The sequence below is a fragment of the Pan troglodytes genome, chromosome 1, assembly GCF_028858775.2.
Source record: "Pan troglodytes isolate AG18354 chromosome 1, NHGRI_mPanTro3-v2.0_pri, whole genome shotgun sequence".
NCBI lineage: Eukaryota > Metazoa > Chordata > Mammalia > Primates > Hominidae > Pan > Pan troglodytes.
In genome coordinates, this window is record NC_072398.2 from 228,556,065 (window position 1) to 228,578,887 (window position 22,823).

Below are 22,823 nucleotides of genomic sequence, written 5' to 3' on the forward strand. Positions count from 1 at the left end.
TCCGGCTGCGGGGTGGGTGAGGTTGTCAGATAAAAGGTGTCACCTGGGCTGGGCATGGTGGCTCATGCCTGTAATCTCGGCACTTTGGGAGGCCAAGGCGGGCGGATCACCTGAGGTCAGGAGTTTGAGACCAGCCTGGCCAACATGGCAAAACCCTATCTCTATTAAAAATACAAAAATTAGCCGGGCGTGGTGGTGGGTGCCTATAATCCCAGCTACTAAGGAGGCTGAGGCAGGGAGAACCGCTTGAACCCGGGAGGCGGAGGTTGCAATGAGCTGAGGTTGCACCATTGCACTCCAGCCTGGGCGACAGAGCGAGACTGTCTCAAAAAAAAAAAAACAAAAAATAGGTGTCACCTGGCCTGAGTAGCAGGCGTGGACTGCGGTGACTGGGGCAATGCCCATGTCTGCCCTGGCCTGGGTACCGGGCTCTTGCCCTCCTCTCCTGGCACCTCCTGTAGTTGGTCTGTGTTGTCCATGTGGCCCGTGTGGTCTCTCCCTCATGTTAGCCTTGGCCTCTCTGGCCGGGGCACTACTGGCACTTCCAAAGCTTCCACCATGCCCAGAGGCCCTGGACCCCTAGGAGAGTCCTCCTGGAGTGCTTCTGGAAGTCTCTCTGGTGGGGGTCATGGCGTGTTCTCTGGGCAGTGCTGAGGCTGCACAGCTCCGTCTGTCCCCACCACTGGCTTCTCCTCTGAGAGCCCCTGTGTGCCGGGTGCTCTGGCCAGCTGGCAGGGGCCCAGCAGCTGCAGGGCTTCTGACCCAGGTTAGCCCAGGGGCCGCACACACAGGTGTCCAGGAAGCCTGTGGCCTCCTGCCTGTCTGCTCTGTTCTGTTTGCCTCGATCGCTGCCTGGATTCCCCTGAGGCCCAGCTTGGCGACGTGGGCCTGGAGGGTGGCATGAGAGGCTGGGCAGCCCGAAGCCATCTCCACATCTGTGCTTTCCCGCTGAGTTCCTGCAGAGGGTGGTGATGGGCCTGGGTGCAGCCCCCTGGGTCTCCAGCCCTGGCAGGGTCTCAGGGGAAGGATGCCTGGAGCACCACCGGCTCTCAGCTCATGGTGCATCCCGGGGGTCCTGCTGGGCCTCTGGGCTTCCAGCCAGCACTTTCCCTGTGGCCTGTGCCACGAGGCTGGGGACAGGAGCAGGTAGGCCCAGGTGTCCTGTGATGGGAGGCGTCCTCTCAAAAGTGGACCTGCCCTTGGATCCCTCCCTGCTCTCTTCAGCCACGCTTGTTCAGGGGGCTTGGTAAGCAGTGGGAGGGACAAGGGTCCTGCGAGGTGTCTGTGGCCTTGGACTGCTGCTCTGCCCCCCTTGGCTGGTCCCCAGGCTGTGGAAGTCCAGGCAGTGCAGATGCGGGGAGAGGCCTCAGGACCAGGCTGCTCTCGACCCCTTCCTGCTCTCCTACTCCCCTCTACCGCCTTTGAGTGGGGCGTCAGCTAAGTCTGGAACCTGAGGACACGTGGTTCTCAACCAAGCTGGCCCTTGGGCAGGGAGGGTCTGATGGGGTCTGGGCTGCTCTGGGATGGCGGGTGGCACTTCATGGGGGAGGGCAGCGGCACAGTGAGGGCTTCTGCCCTGGGATGTGGTGGCCTTCTGGGTCCTTGCACGGGGAGCCTGTGGGTGTGGGGGGCCCAGGCTGACCCCAGCTGCATTGGTTTCCCAGGGCTGCTGGAACAAACACGGCAAACGGGGTGGCTACAAACAATAGAAGTTTCTTCTGTCACCATCTGGAGGCCAGGATTCTGAACCCAAGGTGTCCGCGGGGCCACGCTCCCTGTGAACCCGTAGAGAGGACCTTCCTGGCCTCTTCCTTCTGGCCGTCCTTAGCCCGTAGCCTCGTCACCACAATCTGCCTGGTCTCCACATGGCCCTCTCTGTGTGTCTCTTGTTGGGATAGGCGCACTGGATTTAGGGCTCACCCTCATCCGGAACAATCTCATCTCGAGCCTGAACTTAGGACAGCTGCAAAGACCCTGTTTCCAGACAAGGCCTCACTGGGAGGCTCCAGATGGCCATGAACTGCGGGGACACTCTTGAAGCCAGCATGCCCTCCCCTTTCTCAGGCTTCCCCCCCACAGCCTGGGCATGGCCGTCTCAAAAGCTGTCAGTTTCTCTTTTTGGGCTTGTGGGTCCTGGTGGAGCGGTTGACACCGCCCAGGAAGCACTTTGTGGATTTGGACTTAAGAAAACCGCGTGCGCTCCCGGTTCAGTCTTGAAAGGCGCTAGAGGCCCAGCCTGTCCTTGGAGCCCTCTGCTACTCCCCACCTTCTGGCCGGCCCTCAAGGCGGTGGCTCTTCCTTCTTGAGCAGGTGTCCAAGGTGGGAGCACAGACCCTGTCTCTTCTGCTCCGGCTCCGGCAGATGTGGGTGAGGGGTCATGGGTGGTGCCCTCGAGGCACAGGAGGGACCTGGGTCTGGGCCCCCGGCACCTGGGGGGCTGTGTTGGCAAAGCAGGAAGGCGCAGGTGCCCAGCTGCTGATCCTTCCCCATTCCTGCTCAGATGTGGACGAATGCCGAACCCACAACGGTGGCTGCCAGCACCGGTGCGTGAACACCCCAGGCTCCTACCTCTGTGAGTGCAAGCCCGGCTTCCGGCTCCACACTGACAGCAGGACCTGCCTGGGTGAGTGTCGCCTGGAGACCCTGCCTGGGCTCCTGGCTTCGGCCATCCCTACCCTCTGGGGTGTGCCCAGGCCTGGCCTGAGAGGGTGGCTGTGGACATGGAGAGGCAGAGGCCGCTCTGGCGGTGGCTCCTTCCTGCGGAGCATGGCTCTATGGAATCCTGCCCGCACCTTGCCCCAGGCTCAGGCCGGTAAAAGGACTGAATGCCAAGTTGCCAGGTCCCCAGGACCCTGGCTGCAGACCCTCTGCAGCCACACTAAGCCCCGCTGTGATGCTGAGGCCCCTCCCAGTGGACAGGGGAGTGAGCCCGTGGGTGGAGATCCTATTAAAGACTCTCTACAACAGAAGCTGCCGTGGTTGATCAGCAGGGACCTGGCCTGGTTGTGATGTCCCCTACATTTGATTTGAGGGAGACCTAGGTCACTTGCTAGGTGGTGGGGGACGCTGGCCGAGGAGGCCTGGTCCAGGGCAGGGGCTGCGTGAGGCCACCCTTCGCCTGCAGAGCCAGGCTTTGTGGGCCCAGGTAATCCCTGCCCAGCTTGGGGAGCCTGGAGGGTGTGGGCTGTGGCAGGTAGGGTAGGGGTGACGAAGAAGCGGGACCCTGTCCCTCAGCTTCCTCTGCGGGGTCTCTTGGCTATGGAATGGGCTGGAGGAGGTGTCGGGGACACGGACTGTGGCCGCAGGGAGGGAGGGTTAGAGGGAAGCAAGGGAGGTGCCAGGCCTCTAGGAACCGGCACAGGGCTGAGCAGGGGGCTGGAGCCCAGGAATGTGGGGTGAAGAGTAAGTAGCCAGTCAGCCACCCTTACCCTTCGGCACCCCTGCTCCTGGCTGGCTCTGGGCACAGGTGCCCCAAGCAAGGACGGGACTGACCCTCTTGCTGGCCTCTGTCTGGGCGGCATGGGGGGTCATTCTCTGGGTGATGGGCGTCAGGACGCCCCTTCTTTCTGCCTTGGAGGCCCGGAGCAGGGCCCAGGCCGGCTCTGAGCAGCCTCCCTCCCGGTCCTGCCTGTGATGTGGCAGAGCAGCTCGCCAGCCCTGGGGGCCCCCCCCGGCACACACTCACATGTCCCGGCCACCATGGGGATCCAGGCAGCCGCTCTGTAAAGTTTCCCTGGGTCTGAAAGTAGAAACAGATGCAGGAATGTTGTGATGTACTTCCGGACAACGGAGACGGGGGTGCGGCCCCAGCCCGCTGCCCTGCGGGGGCTTCTGGGAGCCTGGGGCACTTTAGCCTTGCACCCCCTGGTCCCCTCAGGCCCCCTGGAAGAGGCAGCTCTTGGGGGGCACGTCCTTTTCTCGACCCTCCTCTCAGGCAGGGTATTCCTTGTAGAAGGGCAGCCCAGGTGTCAGCCCAGTGGGGCCTCTCCTGGCCTCTAATCCCCTCTCCTGGCCTCCTACTGTGAGTGGGGGGGCCTTGGGACACTCACTCTCCTAGGCTTTGTTTCACCATCTGTGTGATGGTGACCTTCCCTGAAACCCTCAAAAGGGACAAGGACCACCCCACCCACCACAACCCACTGCCCACCCACCCATCACTCACCCGGCTGGAGTCTCCTCCTATAGCCGGGCCTTCTGGGATTTGCCTCCCAGTAGGCCGTCCTGGGGATGTCTGCACACTTGGGGCCCCAGAAGGCTTAATTTGCGGTGCTCGCCCATTTTAAAGGTCTTCTCCGGGCCAGATGCCAGGGCCCCTGGGCAGGGCCTGCACAGCCTGGCAGGAGGCTCCTGGGACCTCGGGGCCCCTCTGGCTGTCACCCCCTCAGGGTGTCCCCTGTGTGAGTGCTGGGCTCCCGGTGCCTCCACAGCCTTCTCCAGGGCTGGTGCCCGGCTCCTGGCCTCCTCGCCCCATGGAGGGCCCAGGTGAGACTCTCGCCTGTGTGCCAGCCTGTCACCTAAGTGCGTTCACCTACTCAGGGGTCTGCTGGAGGCAGAGCAGTGACCTCGGAGCGCACCTTCTCTTTCACTTGACTGAGGCTCCCAGCAAGGCCTTTACGCTGAAGCTTCAGGAAATACAGCCCCGGAGCTGTGATGTGTCTGTTTCGCCACAGAAGATGCTGGGGGTTTCACCCCCTGGGAACAGGTGGTGACCCTCGCTTTGGCAACAAGAGTGACTTGGGTCCCACTAGCCTTTGGCTAGTTGAGTTGGAGAAATGCCTTCCTCTCCCTGAAGTCCCTGGTGGTGGCCTGGCGACCCCTGGCCTGGGAACACGTGAGGACTAGCCCCATTCCTAGGCCACCCTGCCTGGGCACCATCCATACCCCCTTCCTGGCACTCTCTGGGGCATGTTGTCCCCCCTTGTCCCTTGCCCATGGTGGCCTCTGTGTGCGAGCTGTGGGTGGGGGATACCAGATGGCGAGTTCCTGGGAGCTGACGCCTGCAAGGGCGGGGCCGGTTCCTCGGTCTCCCAGGAGTTTCCAGGATAGGCATGGGTTTGTCAGCCTGGGCCCAGCGGGAGCTGCTCTCTGTGGGGGCCTGAAAAGCTTCTAGACCGGGGACGGAGTCCCCTGGGGGCCACCTCCCAGGCAAAGCCAGGCGTGTTTGTTTGAGGGGTGCCTCACCGTCTCAAGCCGCTTCTTGTTGCTGAGGGACCCGGCCAGGCTGTGGGCCTGAGACGCTGGCCTGGGATGCAGAGGGTGTTGGGGCATCTCAGCTCCTGGCCAAGGGCTGCCCTGTGGGGGGTCTCCTGCGGCAGCTCGGCCTGGGCCTGTTAGAGGGCACTGCCCACCCAGTCCGTTCCAGGCTGCCGGGACTCTGTGAGGGCTTGATGGGGATAGGGCTGGATTTCTGGCCCCTGGGGAGTTTGGGACCCTTCGCCCTCCACTGCCTTACCTTCCTGCCTCAGTGTGGGGGCATCTTCTGGTTCACACTGGCACCCTCTGCCCAGGCCTCGGTCCTCAGGAGTGGCCTCTCCCACCCCCATGGGCCAGTTGAGGGTGGGCTGCTCAGCGGGAACCCGGGGCTGCTCAGCTGGAACCTGGGGCTGCCGTGGAGCCCCTCCCCCAGGCCTGCCAGGGTCCTCCTGGCCGGGAGGGTGTCGTGACCCCTCCTGGGGCTTTGCAGGGGGACAAGGAACATGCCCCCACGGGCTTGAGGCTCTGCGGTTAGACTCCCCACTAGCAGCTTGGAGTGAGGCTTGCGGAGAGGCTGGTGGAGAAGCTGCCTAAAAATCCACCCTTCCTTCCCCAGCATGGGGCCAGAGCTCTCAGGGGGCTGACACCTCCAGGGCCCAGAGCAATCTGGGAAGGCCCCAGAGGAGGCTGCACCTGAGGGGGGCCTTAAAACACTCCAGAGGGGCCTTGAAACATACTTGAACTTGTCTCTGAGGCAGAGAGAGGGCAGGAAAGGTACAACCTCCACACCTCCCTGCCTTCTAGATGATCTTACGGAAATCAGACACCAAAAGGGTTCCCCTCTCAAAAGCGAGAATCTACAAGAAGGACTTTGCCAATGGCTCCCACACTGTGAGAGTGTGGGTCCCCGTTCCCCAGCCCTGCCCGCCCAGTGCTGGTGTGCCCCATTGCCCTGGCCACCCAGTCCTGGTGTGCCCCATTGCCCTGGCCGCCCAGTCCTGGTGTGCCCCATTGCCCTGGCCGCCCAGTCCTGGTGTGCCCCATTGCCCAGGGCGCCCGGTCTCTGGGGTGGGAAGAGCAGGGCCTAGTGAGGCCCGAGGGTGGGGCCAAGCCTGCTTCTCATTCTCAGCCCCTAAACCTGAGCCCGCCCTTGCCTTCCCCGGTGGTGTAGGGAGCAGTGGTCTGGCCCGAGTGTCTGGGGGCATCATTCTTGGTTTTCCCTGACACCCTGCAGAGTGCCAGCGTGCAACACTCAGAGAGGAGAGCAGCTCCCATGTGGTCTAACACTGCACTGGAGGCCTCCGCCTCTGTGTACCTGGGCTGCTCTGAGCCAGCACGATGCCCGCGCATGACCCCGGAGGCGGCCTGGCTGACTCTGGACCCTAGCCTTGGACATGGCTGTTCCCTCATGTGCCCTGGGTTGAGCAGCACTCCTGGGCCCTGTCTGAGGGCCACAGATGTCACTGGCTTTACCAGCAGAGGTCCCTCCAGATGAAACACGCTGTGCCACCCCAGGGAAGAGGTGGGCCAGCTGTCCTTCTCCCCTTCTCGGCCCATGCCCATCAGGCCTTTGGGATGGACACTGTTGGAGAGGGGACTCTGTTGTCACACCCTGGTGGCCTGGCCATCCCCTCCCTGTGTCCCCCAGAGTTGGATGGACTCATGTGCACACGGCTGGGGGTAGCCTCCCAGCCCTGCCTCCCCACCTGGCTCTGCCATGGGTGTGCTGTGTGCCCTGGGGCAGACTCTTCCCTACCCAGGCCTGGGTCTCCCCATCACAGCAGTGAGAGGCTGCATAGACCCCCTCCCCTGGCCCCTTGGTTCCTTCTTGGAGGGGAGGCCCGGCCCGGGAGGGGAGGCTGCTGGCAGGCCGTTGGCTTGTGCTGAAGGGCCAGGGCTGGCCGCCTTGCTGCCCTCTGACCGCCGCCTGGTGTGCTGGTGCCGGGCACTGCATAGGCAGTGGGTTGCTGCCCTGTCGATATAGACCAGGCCTGCCCTCCCGGGACTCTGGTGACAAGTAAGGCGCCTTCCTAAACGCTCTGGAGAAGCTGAACCCGTGTGATGCTCACGCAGCCCTGGGTCAGGGCCTCCCCCAGGAGGGCAGTTCGGAGCTGACGCTCAGCAGCGAGTAGGCGCGTGTGGCGGTGCAGGCACCGCGGGCATTGGGTGCCCATGGTGCGCCCTGTAGCTCCCACCTGGGAGTGCCCCCGTTGGCCCCCGCCGTCTGGCCTCCTTCATTCCATGTGTGTGGTCCAACTGCCGCCCGCCATTCCCTAAAGCACCCGGTGCCCCTGGTAGGCCAATAGGGCACTGCTAGCACTTGTCTATAGGGACCCACCTGTCACCTTGGCCAGTGGGTCTGGACCACTGCAGCCAAGCATGGGCCGAGCTGACCACCCAGAAAGGCGGGCGCTGGGCAGGATGATCTGGCGCTGGGCAGGATGATCTGGCCCTGGCCAGGGGTGGGGGCCTTGCTGGGGTGTGGGTTGTGGGGTCAGCTTAGCCTGGTCCATGGAAGGGGGGTGGCGGGCGTTTCCCTCCCTGCTCCATTTCTGGACGCCTGGTGGCCATGCTGAAGGGCCAGTGTTTGCCTGGTGCTCTGTGTTGTTGGGGTGACATCATGGGCTCAGACCCCTTGGCGTGTGGACGAGGACAGCTGCTCTCACAGGCTGTGAGTCACTAGTGCCCCTGTGCAACAAGGAGGCCCCATTGAGAGGGCAGGGGATGGGGGCAGGTGTACAGGGCAGGGCCGCCTGGAGGGGAGCTGGGGGATGAACACGCACCCCAGCCTGCCATCCTGGCCCTGTCCCCAACAGAGGGCTTCCTAGAAGGCAGGGCTGTGGGTGACTACTGACCACACGTGGCAGGAGACTCAAGATCTAGAAACCATCCCAATCTGAGGGCAGTAATTACAAGCCTCGTGAAACCAGCAGGGACCAGAACCAGAAACCAGTGGGACCAGAACCACCCTGTAGAGCTGGCCTGGAAACCACTGGGCTGGGTTTGGAGGCTTGGGCAGAAGAGCTGGTGGGCCTGCATCCAGCCCCTGCCTCGGTGCAGCCCGCAGTCAGCCAACGAGCTCAGAGGCTGGGCCTGGCTGCTGATGCCCCACCCTCCACTCCCTCCGCCACCCAGGATGCTGTGCCTCAAGCAGAGACCAAGCCAGCTCAGACGGAAGGAGGCCCCTTTACCTTTGCAGAGCTTCAGCCTCACATTTGGCAGAATCCTGGGTGGTGCCGCCTCCTGCTGGCAGAGGTTGGAATTGCACCCCAGCCCGAGTGGACCTGCATGTGGCTGGGCTGGAGTGATGTCTCCTAGAATTGGCAAACTGGGGAGTTAGGGTGACCCAGGCAGCTCTGGCTGCCATAATGGAGAGAGTGCTCTGTGTCTCTTTCTACAAGGACATGAATCCTACCTGGTCAGGGCCCCACCCTCTTCCCTCTCAGAGACCCTATCTCCAAATACATTCACCTTGGAGATTAAGGCGCCAACATAGGATTTTTTAGGGGGGACACATTCCATTCATAACAGAGTGTCCCCCAACAACAGTCAGTTGCATCTGATCTGGAAGTGGACAAGGACCGAAGTTAGGCCTTGGCAGAACAAGACTCCAGAGTCAGGAAGGGGCAGAAACATTGGGCTGGATTGCGGAAGCACCTGGTGCAATTATGCACGCTGACCATCAAACCCTCACTGGGTGGGGATTTTTTCCTTTGAGAAAACACCACTTCAGTATTAAAGAAGTGAAAGACACAGTAGGGCTTGCTGTCGAGCCCGCATCTGTCCGCAGGTGAGCCAGGTGAGGGCTGTGGAGCACAGACAGGGAGGGTCTTCCCCCACTGGGAGGCAAATCCCCAGTCCACGTCTGATGGGCACACTCAGCTTTGCCGGGTCTGAGCTTGGTCCACTTTGCAGGCTGTAGCAGGTGTGAGCCTTTGGCTGTGGCCTGGGCAGGGGTGGCTGGGCTGTGTGTTTTGCAGCTGGGTCTCAGTGTCCCGAGGGGTCTGGACACATCCCTAGCAGTGCTGGGCACTGGCAACGCAGGGGTGGCCCCTCCTGAGCTGCATATCCCAGCGCTGGCGAAAATATGCCTGGTTCAGCTTTCCGGGAATCCGTGGCACAGGATATATGCGACGACACTGGGCTTGGCTCCCGGCTGCGCACAGCTTGGGAGCATCTGGGGTGTTAGAACTGTGTGGACTGGAGTGGCAAGAGGTCAGGCTCTGGGGGGATCCCTGCCTCTGATCCCCCCGCCCTGGTGGGCTCCAGTGGGCGCCATGCCCGGTGGTCCCTGGGTGCATCTCAGGGCTCTGCCTGTCTGGAGGGGGTGATGAGAAGCCTCTTTCTTTCCCAGCCCTGCCACAGCCTCCTGGGCCCTTGTGGCGCCTGGGTCCTGACGGCCCAGCTTCCCTGCCATGGGCTCTGTGCCCCCTGTGCCTGCCTGGCCCTGCCAGGAGGGGGTCTGTTTCCTATTACGTGTTCCAGACAGGGGTGCTGTTGCTGCGGTGAACACAATAAACAGGGCCCCCGGGAAGGCGGTGCCGGCGCAGGCCATGCTCAGAGGCCCCTGGAGCCACGGTAGTGGCTTCAGCAGGGCCATCTCAGGTGAGGCAGGCCGGGCCTGGGGGCCAGGACAGCTCCCATCTTGTCTGGGCAGTTAGGTGGATGGGGTGAGGGGCTCAGAGGCAGACGGGCTTACCTGAGTTCTGCCCTGGGTTCCCCACAGCCTGCACGTGCCAGGGACACGTGGGGCAGGAGACAGAGCCATCACTGCGACCCCCAACAGCCTCCCAAGGCTGGCTCTGCCCCAGGAGGGGACCCTCAGCGCCTGCTCCCCTGTGGGACAGGTACAGCGAGCACGGTGGGTTTTTAAGCCAGCTTGCTCTGAGGGGGCTTTGCCTTCTCAGGGCCCAGAAGCAACACCGCTGCTCCAGCCGCTGCCTGCTCTGTTGACCTCTGACCGCCCTCCCCTCCATGGTGCCGGGCTTCCCATCCGCTATGCAGCAACAGTAGACGGGTTCCCCAGTCTCGGCCCCAGGCCCAGCCACCTCCCAGGGATGGTGGCAGTCCCCCAGGAGGTGCCCCGGAGGAGGCGGCATCTCAAGCCTCCCCACTCCGAGAGAGTCTTGGCGCTTTGGTAATGGGGTTTGGGATTGCTCTGGGCACAGGCCTGGGCAGACGGCCTCCCCTGCCCGGGCACAGGCAACAGCACATTCTTGCGGCTTCCCTCTGAGCTCGGGGCTGACTCCCTCCCTAACCACAAGGCAACTGCCAGACTTGACAGTAACCAAACCCCCACTGAGGGGCTGGCTGCCGCTTTTGGCAGAGGTCCAGTGCCCACCCTGGGTGCCCAGCCTGGCCCAGCGCCCTGTCCCCGCCTCCCTGCGCCAGCTCAGGGCACAGCCCCATCCATCCACGGGGTACAGGCACCCACTGGGCCAACCTGACCCCACAGTCCGTGCTCTGCAGGAATGTGCATGAAGGAATGGGGGCATGGGCAATGCGTGGGGACAGGCGTGAGGTGTGGCCTGGCCTGGGGTGGGTAGGAGCTGTGCTGGTCCCTTGGGAACTGGGGGCCAAGCCTGTGGCCCATGGCAGCTGTCCACGGCGTCCCCACATCTGCCCCCACCCTGGCCTAAGGACCACGATGGTGAGATGCCTGGGTCTCAGTCACCCCCTGCCAGCCTGCATCCTCCTCCAGGGAGATGCAGCCTGCTGGGGCACTGAGCCCTCGCTCGCAGCTTCTCAGAGACCCCTGGTGCTTAGTGTTCTGTGCTGGGGGGTGCTGGGCTTCTGTCTGGGTGGGGTCCCCTTCTGTGTCCAGCCCTCGATCAGGCCGGGGCTGGAGGATCCAGTGAATCCCCCACAGGCCTGAGGATCCTGTAGGCAGCAGAGAAGGCAAAACCAGGCCTGTGAGCCAGGCAGGGAGCAGCGTGTGACGATGGAGATGAAAAGGCGGAGGGGCTCGGAGTGGCCAGGAGGGGTCCTACAGCAGGAGGAAGTGGCCGTGCCACTCCCCGCTCCATGCCAGCCAGGGACAGACTGTCGGCCAGGCGTCCTCTTGGGCTGACTTGGGGTCCTCCCCGTGTCCCCAGCCATTAACTCCTGCGCCCTGGGCAATGGCGGCTGCCAGCACCACTGTGTCCAGCTCACGATCACTCGGCATCGCTGCCAGTGCCGGCCCGGGTTCCAGCTCCAGGAGGACGGCAGGCGCTGTGTCCGTGAGTGCTGCCAGCCTGGGAGGGAGGACCTGGGGGTGGAGGCAGGACAAGCTGCCTTGCCTGGGCTGTTGGGGGGAAGTGGGTCTTCAGGAGGCCCCCAAGGCTGCTGAGAGGCCTGGTAGGGATGGCACATTTGGGGCCAGGAAGCTCAGGATGGGGGCCACCTCACTGCTGTAGGTGCCCACCTGATGGGGGCCACCTCACTTCCATAGGTGCCCACCTGAGGCTTGCTGCCCTTGGGAGGAGGCAGGCCAGTCCGGTTTGGCACTTTGCTCTGAGTCCTCAGGGCTGCTTGCGTGGAAAGGGGGGGCTTTGCTGATGGTGACGGTGCGGCAGACTCAGTGGTCCTCCAGAATATGGAAATGGGGGCTGTGGGTGGGGCAGGTGCTGAGAGAATGCCCCCACCTGGCCTCTGGGTCCTCCCCAGTGTGGGCATGAAGGGGCCGGAGTCACAGAGCTGGGGGGCCACCGCCTTCTTGTCAGCACCAGCACCTGGGCTAAGAAGGGTGGTGGGAGGAGCTGGCCTGTGCCGCCGCCTGACCTGGGCTGGCTGGCCGCATCCTGAGACTGCAGAGTCTTCTCAGCGTCTTGGGGGCTTCCCGCACCTGGGAGGAGGGAGACCCGCTGCCCAGCCCATCAGCCTGGAGCACAGAGTGGGGAGAGCACTGGGTGAGGGGTCTCACAAGAAGCCTGGGGGCAGGCGCCCTGCAGCCACTGGGGTCCCCTCTCCCCAACCCCCTCCTCGGGCCCGTGGCTGCAGGGAGAAGTCCGTGTGCCGACAGGAACGGCGGCTGCATGCACAGGTGCCAGGTGGTCCGGGGCCTCGCCCGCTGTGAGTGCCACGTGGGCTATCAGCTAGCAGCGGACGGCAAGGCCTGTGAAGGTAGGACGCCCCTCCCCTGCTCCGCCCTGCCCAGGGTCAGAAAGCGCACCCAGGTGCTGTGGAGGGACCCGTGTCTAACTCTGGGGCCGTGGCCTCCCATGAGACCAGGCCCTTTGGCCTTGCCCCCTTGGGTGACCTGGGATATGGCAGTCTCATCTCCCTTGCTGGGGGCTGAGGGGCGAGGGTAGGAAGGCTCGCAAAAGCTGCTCCCAGCCCGAGGCTCATTTCACTAGGAGTGAGCCAGGGAGCCCAGGTGTTGCTTATAGTTTTTAAACTATTGTATTTCCTTTTTTTTTTTTTTTTTTTTTTTTGAGACGGAGCCTCGCTCTATCGCCCAGGCTGGAGTACAGTGGCGTGATCTCAGCTCACTGCAATCTCCACCTCCTGGGCTCACGCCATTCTCTTGCCTTGGCCTCCCCAGCAGCTGGGACTACAGGTGCCTGCCGCCAGGCCTGGCTAATTTTTCTTATTTTTAGTAGAGATGGGGTTTCACCATGTTGGCCAGGATGCTCTCAATCTCCTGACCTTGTGATCCGCCCGCCTCGGCCTCCCAAAGTGCTGGGATTACAGGCGTGAGCCACTGCACCCGGCCTAAACTATTGTATTTCCTAAGTAGTGCCTGCCCAGCAGGAAAACTGAAGAGATGAATAAGAGAAAAGGAGAAATGAGCCAGGCGCTGTGGCTCACACCTGTAATCCCAGCACTTTGGTAGGCCAAGGAGGGAGGACCACTTAAGCCAAGTTGCTCAAGACCAGCCTAGGCAGCATGGCGAGACCCTGTCTCTAAACAATTTTTTTTTTTAATTAGCCAGGTGTGGTGGTGCTGTCTGGAGTCCTAGCTACTCCGGAATCTGAGGCAGGAGGATCACTTGAGCCCAGGAGGTCAAGGCTGCAGTGAGCTATGATCACGCCACTGCACTCCAGCCTGGGTGGCAGAGCAAGATTCTGTCTCTTAAAAAAAAAAAAGCCCAGGCATGGTGGCTCACACCTGTAATCCCAGAACTTTGAGAGGCCAAGGTGGGCAGATCACTTGAGTTTAGGAGTTCAAGACCAGCCTGGGCAACATAGCGAGATCCTGTATGTACAAAAAAATAAGAAAACCCAACTAGCTGAGCATGATGGTGCACACCTGTGGTCCCAGCTACTCAGGAGGCCGAGGCAGGAGTCCCAGCTACTTGGGAGGCTGAGGCAGGAGAATCACTTGAGCCCAGGAGGTTGACGCTACAGTGAGCCATGATTGCACCAGTGTGCTACAGCCTGGGTGACAGAATGAGACCCTGTCTAAAAATAAATAAATAAATAAATGAATAAGTAAAATAATAAAAAAAAAATAGAACTCAAGAAGAAAGGAGACATTGTTCCTGAGCCCAGGAAACACCTGGACGTATGGGATGGGCTTCTGCTGCTGCTTCACTGGGGCTGTTTGTGAATGTGCTTGCTTAGAGTCAGGTTGCAGGCAGGTGCCATTGTTTGGAACACACCGCTGCCCCCTCTGCCACACCACACCATCCTCTGCAGCATGGCTGGGCAACGTTTATTTGTTAACCCTGTCCCTGCACGTCTGGGTGTTCCTGACTCTTCCCTGGGCCAAGCAGCCTTGGGGAGGGGTCGGGCTGCCACTGCCCCAGTGGTCCACAGGGTGAGTCTCTGAGGCAGCGGCGTGTATCCGGACCAGGCAGTGGTCAGTTTCCAATGGTATTAGTCCATTTTCACGCTGCCGATAAAGACATACCCAAGACTGGGCAATTTACTAAAGAAAGAGGTTTAATGGACTTACAGTTCCACATGGCTTGGGGCGGCCTCACAATCATGGTGGAAGGCCAGGAGGAGCAAGTCACACCTCACGTCGATAGCGGTAGGAAAAGAGAGGGCTTGTGCAGGGAAACTCCCGTTTTTAAAACCATCAGATCTCATGAGACTTACTCACTATCATGAGAACAGCGCAGGAAAGACCCACCCCCATGATTCAATCACCTCCCGCCGGGCTCCTGCCACCACACGTGGGAATTGTGGGAGTTACAGTTCAAGGTGAGATTTGGGTGGGGACACAGCCAGACCATATCGTCAGGCCCCCGCCGGATGGCCACGGGGTGTCGTGGTGTGTGGTTCCACGTCCTCACTGACACCAGGAAAGTGCTGCCTGGGCACCGGCACCTGGTCATGCAACGGGCTTAGTGTGAGATCCGTGTGGGTGCCAACTTCTTCAACCCAGGGGACCTGCGGAGCTGTGACTAGTGGTCATCAGGGACAGTGGGATTGGCCTTGAATGCCTGTGTCATGCGGCCACAGTCCCTGGGTGTCAGCAGGCCGTGCGCTGTCTTCCACTGGTCCCATGCAAAGGCCCTTCCCGGCACCTCTGAGCCCTCCCTGTGGTCTCTCCCCTCCAGATGTGGACGAATGTGCCGCAGGGCTGGCCCAGTGTGCCCATGGCTGCCTCAACACCCAGGGGTCCTTCAAGTGCGTGTGTCACGCGGGCTATGAGCTGGGCGCCGATGGCCGGCAGTGCTACCGTGAGTGGGCAGCCGGCAACAGGCTGAAGGTGCCAGGGATGGCCATGCTGCTCCCCAGGACCCCGAGGCCTGCTTTGGCTGAAGGGCAGGGCTTCCTTGTCAATCAGGGGCAGCCCTGGGTATGAGCCCTTGGTGAGCAGAGGGTCGAGGGAGAGCAGGGAGTCCCAGACCCGACAAGGCCTGGGAGCTCCATGTTGCTGCTTCCCACGGGTGTCCCCAGGCCTGAGGCTGGCTGCTGGGTGGAGGTAGGGGGGGAACTAAGGTAGGTGGGGGTCATCCTAGCTGCCATCCCACACCCCGGGTGGCTGGTCTCACCACAGGGATTGAGATGGAAATCGTGAACAGCTGTGAGGCCAACAACGGCGGCTGCTCCCATGGCTGCAGCCACACCAGTGCTGGGCCCCTGTGCACCTGTCCCCGCGGCTACGAGCTGGACACAGATCAGAGGACCTGCATCGGTGCGCACTGGCTCCTCCCAGATGCCTGCACCCCACTCCAGGGACCCGCTGCTGCCCTGGGTCTGGGATCAGTTCCATGCCATGACTTGGAGGTCCTCGTCAGTCTCCCTGAGTCCTGGTCTGGCTGCCTGGGCCCTGGCGGGGTGGTAGGGCAGGTCTGACAGAGGCAGCATCCTGGCCGGGAAAGACCTTGGTGCCCACATCGGCCCGCCAGGCCCATACCCATGTTCATGGCACCCCCTTAGCCCCATCAGCACCTCCTCAGTACCACCCCTTCACCTGGGAAGGACCCAGTGTCCTGGAAGTCACACCCCAGACCCTGACTCCCAGATGGAGTCCCCACCCTCTAGCCCCAGTCCCAACACCTTGTCCACAGCAGACAGGCGGGTGGCCCTGGGGCTGTGACATGTGTCCTGTGTGTGCACATATGCGGGACCAGGAACGTGCATGTGCGTGGGTGTGATTGTGTGGTGGGTGCGATTGTCTGCAGGTGCCATGAATGTCGGTGTGCACACGTGAGGCTGTGGGCAGCTGCAGGTGCAGTCGGGCGCGTGGGTTGTGTGTGGTCGTATGCAGTTGTGTGTGGGTGGGGGCGTGTGCACATGCAGGTTCCTGGTACCAGGGGGCCCGTGGCGTGTGCTCCACAGATGTCGACGACTGTGCAGACAGCCCGTGCTGCCAGCAGGTGTGCACCAACAACCCTGGCGGGTACGAGTGCGGCTGCTACGCCGGCTACCGGCTCAGTGCCGATGGCTGCGGCTGTGAGGGTGAGCACTGCCCTGCCACTGCACAGCTGGGGTGGCCTGGGAGCAGGGCTGCCCTAAGGAAGGACACGGGGCTGGCTCTGGTACCCCCATGGTGGGCATGGGGTCGGCCTGCTCTGTGCTTTGCTTTGGGGCTGTGGGTGTTGGTTGAGCGCCTGCTGCGTGCAGGGCTGTGGGTGTTGGCTGAGCCCCTGCTGAGTTCAGGGCTGTGGGCGTTGGTTGAGCACCTGCCGCGTGCAGGGCTGTGGGTGTTCGCTGAGCCCCTGCTGAGTTCAGGGCTGTGGGCGTTGGTTGAGCACCTGCCGCGTGCAGGGCTGTGGGTGTTGGCTGAGCGCCTGCTGAATGCAGGGCTGTGGGCGTTGGTTGAGCACCTGCTGCGTGCAGGGCTGTGGGTGTTCGCTGAGCCCCTGCTGAGTTCAGGGCTGTGGGCGTTGGTTGAGCACCTGCCGCGTGCAGGGCTGTGGGTGTTGGCTGAGCGCCTGCTGAGTGCAGGGCTGTGGGCATTGGTTGAGCACCTGCTGCGTGCAGGGCTGTGGGTGTTGGCTGAGCGCCTGCTGAGTGCAGGGCTGTGGGCGTTGGTTGAGCACCTGCTGTGTGCAGGGCTGTGGGTGTTAGTTGAGTGCCTGCTGCCTGGAGGGCTGTGCTGACCTGCCCCCTCCCTCCCTCTGGCCTGAGGTCACTGGCCGCTCTCTCCTGGAGCTGGGCCTGTCCCCCTGGCTGCTGCCTGGCCGGCCCCTCCCAGCCTGGCCCCCTCTAGCAGGTGTCTGCCATGGCTCTGACCCTGGGCTGGGAGGATGGCCAGAGTGGCCGCTGTGGCTGAGGGTGAGTTTTACTGGCTGGTTGAAGAGATGCTACTCAGCTCTGGCAGGGCCACCAGGGCTTCAGTCCTGTGGGTAGGACTGGGTGGGCAGGGGCCTTCCTGGTTCCCCACCCGGGAGCACAGGCCTCAGTGGCCCCGGGTCGCCCATAGATGTGGATGAGTGCGCCTCCAGCCGTGGCGGCTGCGAGCACCACTGCACCAACCTGGCCGGCTCCTTCCAGTGCTCCTGCGAGGCCGGCTACCGGCTGCACGAGGACCGTAGGGGCTGCAGCCGTAAGTCTCCCACCCTCCGCGGAGCACCGGCCTCTGCCTTCTCGAGTTTGCCCCAGCTGACCCTGCGTCCCGCAGGCCTGGCCCACCCCATCCCCACCTGCTTGGGGTCCTTTGCCCCCTGGCCTCTCTGGGCCAACACACCTCAGAGGCTCTTGGGCCCTTGGGGACCCACTGAGGTCCTGCCTCTTCTGAGGGCCGTGTGGGGGTTGGGGACAGTGGGGTGGGGGAAGCTGGTGAGACAGGCATCCTCCTGGAGCCCAGCACCTGTCCTGACCAGGTGAGAGAAGGGACCAAGACCTAAGGTGATGTTGTCCCTGGGACTGATGGCAGCTGCTCCCACCCCTACCCCTCTAGGCCCCAGAGTCCCTAGAGTTGGGATGAGGCTGGGGGCAGAGGGGCCGGGTTCAGGTCCTCAGGGCCCAGAGCCTTCTCTTTCCTGAGAAGGAGGGTCGGGTGCAGCTGGGATGACCCCTGGGACCAGGCTGAGGAGGTGGGGGTAGTGGAGGCAGTAGGAGGGTGGTGGGGGGCCCTGGGGTGGGGCTCAGGCCCAGCCCTACCCACCGGGGAGTCGCTGGAGCAGGCAGGTGGGTGGCAGGGGCTAAGGCGCCTCTGTGCCCCTGGCAGCCCTGGAGGAGCCGGTGGTGGACCTGGACGGCGAGCTGCCTTTCGTGCGGCCCCTGCCCCACATTGCCGTGCTCCAGGACGAGCTGCCGCAACTCTTCCAGGATGACGATGTCGGGGCCGATGAGGAAGAGGCAGAGTTGCGGGGCGAACACACGCTCACAGAGAAGTTTGGTGAGCGCGGGCCCAGCCCCTGGGGGCTCCTGCTCGCAGGGCCGGCAGCCAGCGACCCCTCGGGCTAGGCTGCCATCCAATCAGAGGCTGGGGACGTGAGGAAGGACCCCTGCAATGCCATGTTAGACCAAGGCCCAGAGAGGTTGAGCCACTGGCTCAGTTTGCGCAGCTCGTGCGGGCTGAGCCGGGCGGGACCGGGCTCACAGCTCCCAGGTTAGGGCTCCTTCTGGCCCTAGCATCTGTCCCCATGTCACCCTTTGGGGGCCCTCATGGGCCGAGGATGCCCCTTATGCCCCTTCCCTGGCCTGAGGGTCTGAGCCAGGCCTCTGTGCCTGCTGAGGCCAGGGGTCAGGCTCTGAATCCCCCCATCCTGGTCTGCCCCCAGTCTGCCTGGATGACTCCTTTGGCCATGACTGCAGCTTGACCTGTGATGACTGCAGGAACGGAGGGACCTGCCTCCCAGGCCTGGATGGCTGTGATTGCCCCGAGGGCTGGACTGGGCTCATCTGCAATGAGAGTGAGGCAGCTGGGCAGGGGCTGGGGGCTGGGAAGGGGCCTCTGAGCCCCAAGACCTGGGGACAGCCCTTTGAGCCCATTCAGTTTTACTCCTGCCTGCTGGCCCTGGGCAGGGGGCTCTGTGCAGAGCCATTCATTCATCCATTTGTTAATTCCTTTGATAAACATCCCCTGACTGTCCACTCTATGCCAGGCACTGTTCCAGGCAGTAAGGATTCCCTGGGAACAAGCAAGCCAAAGTGTTTGTCCTTCCTAAATATCAGTCTTCATGGTCCAGCAACAAGCAAGCCAGCAAATAACTAAGACAGTAAGGGGTGTCTGCTGAAGGGCAGCCGGCAGGTGGGGTTCCTCTAGCTCAGATGGCCAGGGACCCGTCATAACTGTCAGTGAGGCTCTGCCTGTTTGAAAGAGCTGGTTCAGAAGGAGGAGACTCCTCTCTCTGCTGGTGTTCAGAGAGAGAGAGGAGTCAGTGATCGATTAGTGATGTCTGCCATGAGCATGGGCAGGGGTGATGTGGTACAAGTGCCATCATTTTATCTCTAGGTAATTGCTTCTAAACCCAGAGCCTCCAACCCTAGGAAGGGGTCTCAGAGTGTCATGCTGGCTGGTGACCCTGACGCTTCCCTGTCACTGTTTGTAGCTTGTCCTCCGGACACCTTTGGGAAGAACTGCAGCTTCTCCTGCAGCTGTCAGAATGGTGGGACCTGCGACTCTGTCACGGGGGCCTGCCGCTGCCCCCCGGGTGTCAGTGGAACTAACTGTGAGGATGGTGCGTGCAGCCTCTTCTGGTGCTTCTGGAATTACCCCTGGGCTGTAAGGGAAGTGGGAGACACCACCCCTCCATGTCCTCCTTGTCTCCTTCCTCCCACTGGAGCAGGGAAACTGCTACCAAACTTTTCCTAGACTCCCTTTCCTTCCTGCCTCCCTGTCTCCAGAGCTTTAGGCTGTGCTTGAGAGAGAATGAGGCCCTTGAATGAGAGGGGTATTGCTTTTTCACTGTTGCTAATTTTCCCAGGGCCTAACTGTAGCAGATGATAAGACTTTACAGAGCAGCACTTTTGGAATGGGTTCCCTTGAGAGGCAGTGAGGTCCCTGTTCCTGGAAGCATTCAAGTAGAGCTGGTGATGGCTGGGGGAGGTTTGCAGAAGGGATTACTTGGGGGCCAGTGGCTGCAAGGGATGATGTTGACTCCCTTATTAACTCTGACGTTTCAGCCTTTCTGGAGGAATTAGTCCAGGAAATGTTTCCCAGGTGGCTAAAGCTTCATCTTTAAGTCTTCAGACTTCATCATTTCTGCTTCTTTCGATGGAGAGTGCAGCTAACGTATCATAAACTTTCTGCCTTTGTGAGAGGAAGACAGCCAGCCCTGAACCTGTCCCCCAGGTGGCCCTGTGAGCTTTCCTGGCCGTATGTGCTGGGCTCTGCAGGGCTGGTTGCCTGGTGGTGGTGGGGACCCCAGGCAGCCGCACAGGGCTTCCTACCTCTTCCCTGTCAGCGTGCCTCCCTTCCCCACTTTGTCTGCCCTTTCTATTCTACAGGGGGCTGGGGAACCCCCGTATTCATTCCTGGGTGCTGCACCCCTGGGATCGTGCTGTACCCTCCAGGCTGCCTGCAGCGTTGAGGGGTCACCTCCCCTTCTCCAGGCCTCCTCTTTCTGTCTCAGCTTCCGCCTGCCTCTCAGATGAGGATGTTTGTCTTTGGATTCAGGGCCAGCCTGGATAATGTAGGGCTACTATGGCAAGCACTGTTGCAACAAATGCAACTGTGCCTAGTCTCCAGGTCCTGGGGACTAGGACGTATATGTAGTTGTGGGGGTACCTTCAGCTGACTACCGCCTTCAGTAGGAGGAAGGACCGTGGGGCAGGACCCAGCCAGAGAGAATTGTTTGGGGAAGAAAGACGAGGACCTTTCTAGCTCTGGGGCCACCTGCGGCTTGGGCCTGGGACCTTGTCTACTGGGGCCACATGTCCTTCCCGCTTTGAGGTTCTGAGATCAAGCTTAGTGACCACCAGGGGACAGAAGTCAGGCAGCTCCTGATGGGAGCCAGACTTTGGGGAGAGTGGGGCGTAAGCTTTGTGCATCTCTCCAGTGTGGGCCGAGGAATGTGCTCTTCCACCCGCCCTTGCCACAAACCCTGGGGGCAGGGGATGTAGGGGACAGACCAGCCAGGGCAGACGGCCACATCCAGAAGGCTCACCTAGTGCCCTGGCGGGGGCTGCTCCCAGCTCCTGTGCTGGGCCCTGGGCCCCCGCGCATCCTACCACATGGGGGGACCACACGTGGTAGGCTGGCTGCCACCAAGGTTCACATGGAGCCCCGCTGCCCCCAGGCTGCCCCAAGGGCTACTATGGCAAGCACTGTCGCAAGAAATGCAACTGTGCCAACCGGGGCCGGTGCCACCGCCTCTACGGGGCCTGCCTCTGCGACCCAGGGCTCTACGGCCGCTTCTGCCACCTCAGTGAGTCTCACTGCCCCTTCCAGTGTCCATGGTGGTGGCAGCGGGTGGAAGGGATGGTCTATGTCCTGGTACCTGTAGTCTGGGTTAGGATGAGGCTATCGGGGCCCAGCCAGGTCACCCACTGGGATGTAGGTCTGGGGTCCGCCATGAGTCTGTGGACTCCAAGCCACATCCTCTCGACTGTGACTGTGCTGGCATCCAGGGCGGCTGGGTGGATGGTCCCCAACCTTGTGCCTCCCAGCCTTGATGGGTGGTAGGGCTGCAGATGAGGGCAGGGCCAGGCCTTTTGCAGAAGCCTCCGGGGGATGAGGCCTATCTTGGCTTTTGGAGATTCCTGGCAGCAAGGCCAAGCTCTGAGTCTCTGGTGGGGTCACCCATCCCTGGGGTTCAGACACTCAGGGAAGGGGCGGTGGGCTGCAGGGGGAGAGGTGGAGGAGGACAGCTCCCTGCATGATCTTGGCTGTCGTCCTGGCTGACCCAGGGCTGGTGGAAGCGGTCTGGGAGGGCGGGGCTTCAGACGGGAGCCCCCCTCAACGGTTCTGTGGGTGCAGCCTGCCCGCCGTGGGCCTTTGGGCCGGGCTGCTCGGAGGAGTGCCAGTGTGTGCAGCCCCACACGCAGTCCTGTGACAAGAGGGATGGCAGCTGCTCCTGCAAGGCTGGCTTCTGGGGCGAACGCTGTCAGGCAGGTGAGTCCAGGCATGGGGTCTGGGGGGGGCGCCAGGGTCGGTTAACCCCACCCACCCCTCTCTCACGCCCTGCAGAGTGTGAGCCGGGCTACTTTGGGCCGGGGTGCCGGCAGGCATGCACCTGCCCAGTGGGCGTGGCCTGTGACTCCGTGAGCGGCGAGTGTGGGAAGCGGTGTCCCGCTGGCTTCCAGGGAGAGGACTGTGGCCAAGGTGAGTGGCCGGCCCCTGGGGCTCCCGGCAGTCTCATTGTGGGGTGTAGGCTGCCTGCCTGGCTGGAGGGTGGGCTTCAGAAGGGCTGCACAGCTGTCACTATCGGCCCCCTTAGCCTAAGCCCAGGTGCTGCCTTGCTACCGGTGTTGCCTTGAGGGCCTGTCACATAGCAGTGGTGCGGCTGCTAGTCTCAGTCTGGTCTGCTCAGGGCAGGAGCTGCTGTCTGCCCAGGGCCTGACCTGGGGAGGGGCCAGTTCCTCTCCAAACTCCTCCCTGGTCCACTCGCTTCTTGCTTGACCAGAATAGACTGGGCTTCTCTCAGAGGCCAGGGCAGCAGCTCCCTCCTCACATGTGAGCCGGCAGCAGAGGCTGCCCCTGGAGGTGGCGGTTCGGAGAGTGGTCTGGGTGCAGTGCCGGCCTGGAGTCGTGGCTGCAGGCCCCTGCACGTGGATGCTTTGGCCTGGGTGTGAGCAGGCACAGAGCCTGGGAGCCCCATGCTCACATAGCAGGCAGGGGAGGAGGCTGTTAGGAGCTGGCTGAGAGATGGACCAGCCGAGTCCATGCTTAGGTATTCCTGGGAGACCCGGGGACCAACTGCCCGACGCGATTCCAGCCCAGCGTGCGTGGGGCTGGGGGCTTTGCCAAGAGGGCTGGGAAGGTGGGGGTGTCCTGGCTGCCCCAGCTTGCACTGGTGGGAGGTGCAATAACCAGGACAACGGTGTGTGGTCCTGGCCAAGCAGAAAGCTGACCAAGCTGGTCTGAGGCTCAGCGGGATGGTCATTCCTCAGTCTCATGACCAGGATAGGAAATACCCGAGTGTGTCATCGGCTTATGAGGGGAAGGAAGACGCCCTCGGCATGAGTAACGGAGCTGCCGCAGCGGCCGCCAACAGGGCCTGGGCAGGTCGGAGCCTCCCTTGGCACGGCGCATGCTGTCCACGCCCATTGGCCGGGAGAGACGGGAGCCACAAGGGCCTGCTGTGTGACCAGCATGACCATGGCCTGGGCTGGAGAGAGCGAGAAGCCCGGCGCCAGCCC

General features: G+C 62.3%; 1 protein-coding gene across 7 annotated transcripts in view; it reads left to right on the forward strand.

Annotated features, from left to right (window-relative positions):
- MEGF6 (multiple EGF like domains 6) overlaps positions 1-22,823 on the forward strand; it is a 136,665-nt gene that overhangs the window by 98,089 nt on the left and 15,753 nt on the right. For all 7 annotated transcript variants that reach the window (XM_063805650.1, XM_024355909.3, XM_063805648.1 and 4 more), the window contains 13 exons: positions 2,501-2,623; positions 11,289-11,414; positions 12,175-12,297; positions 14,684-14,806; positions 15,127-15,264; positions 15,912-16,031; positions 16,999-17,121; positions 17,746-17,916; positions 18,302-18,433; positions 19,073-19,201; positions 20,762-20,890; positions 21,442-21,576; positions 21,652-21,786. In XM_063805650.1, coding sequence (XP_063661720.1) covers positions 2,501-2,623; positions 11,289-11,414; positions 12,175-12,297; positions 14,684-14,806; positions 15,127-15,264; positions 15,912-16,031; positions 16,999-17,121; positions 17,746-17,916; positions 18,302-18,433; positions 19,073-19,201; positions 20,762-20,890; positions 21,442-21,576; positions 21,652-21,786 — 1,707 coding nt within the window. The remainder of the gene's footprint in view (positions 1-2,500; positions 2,624-11,288; positions 11,415-12,174; positions 12,298-14,683; positions 14,807-15,126; positions 15,265-15,911; positions 16,032-16,998; positions 17,122-17,745; positions 17,917-18,301; positions 18,434-19,072; positions 19,202-20,761; positions 20,891-21,441; positions 21,577-21,651; positions 21,787-22,823) is intronic.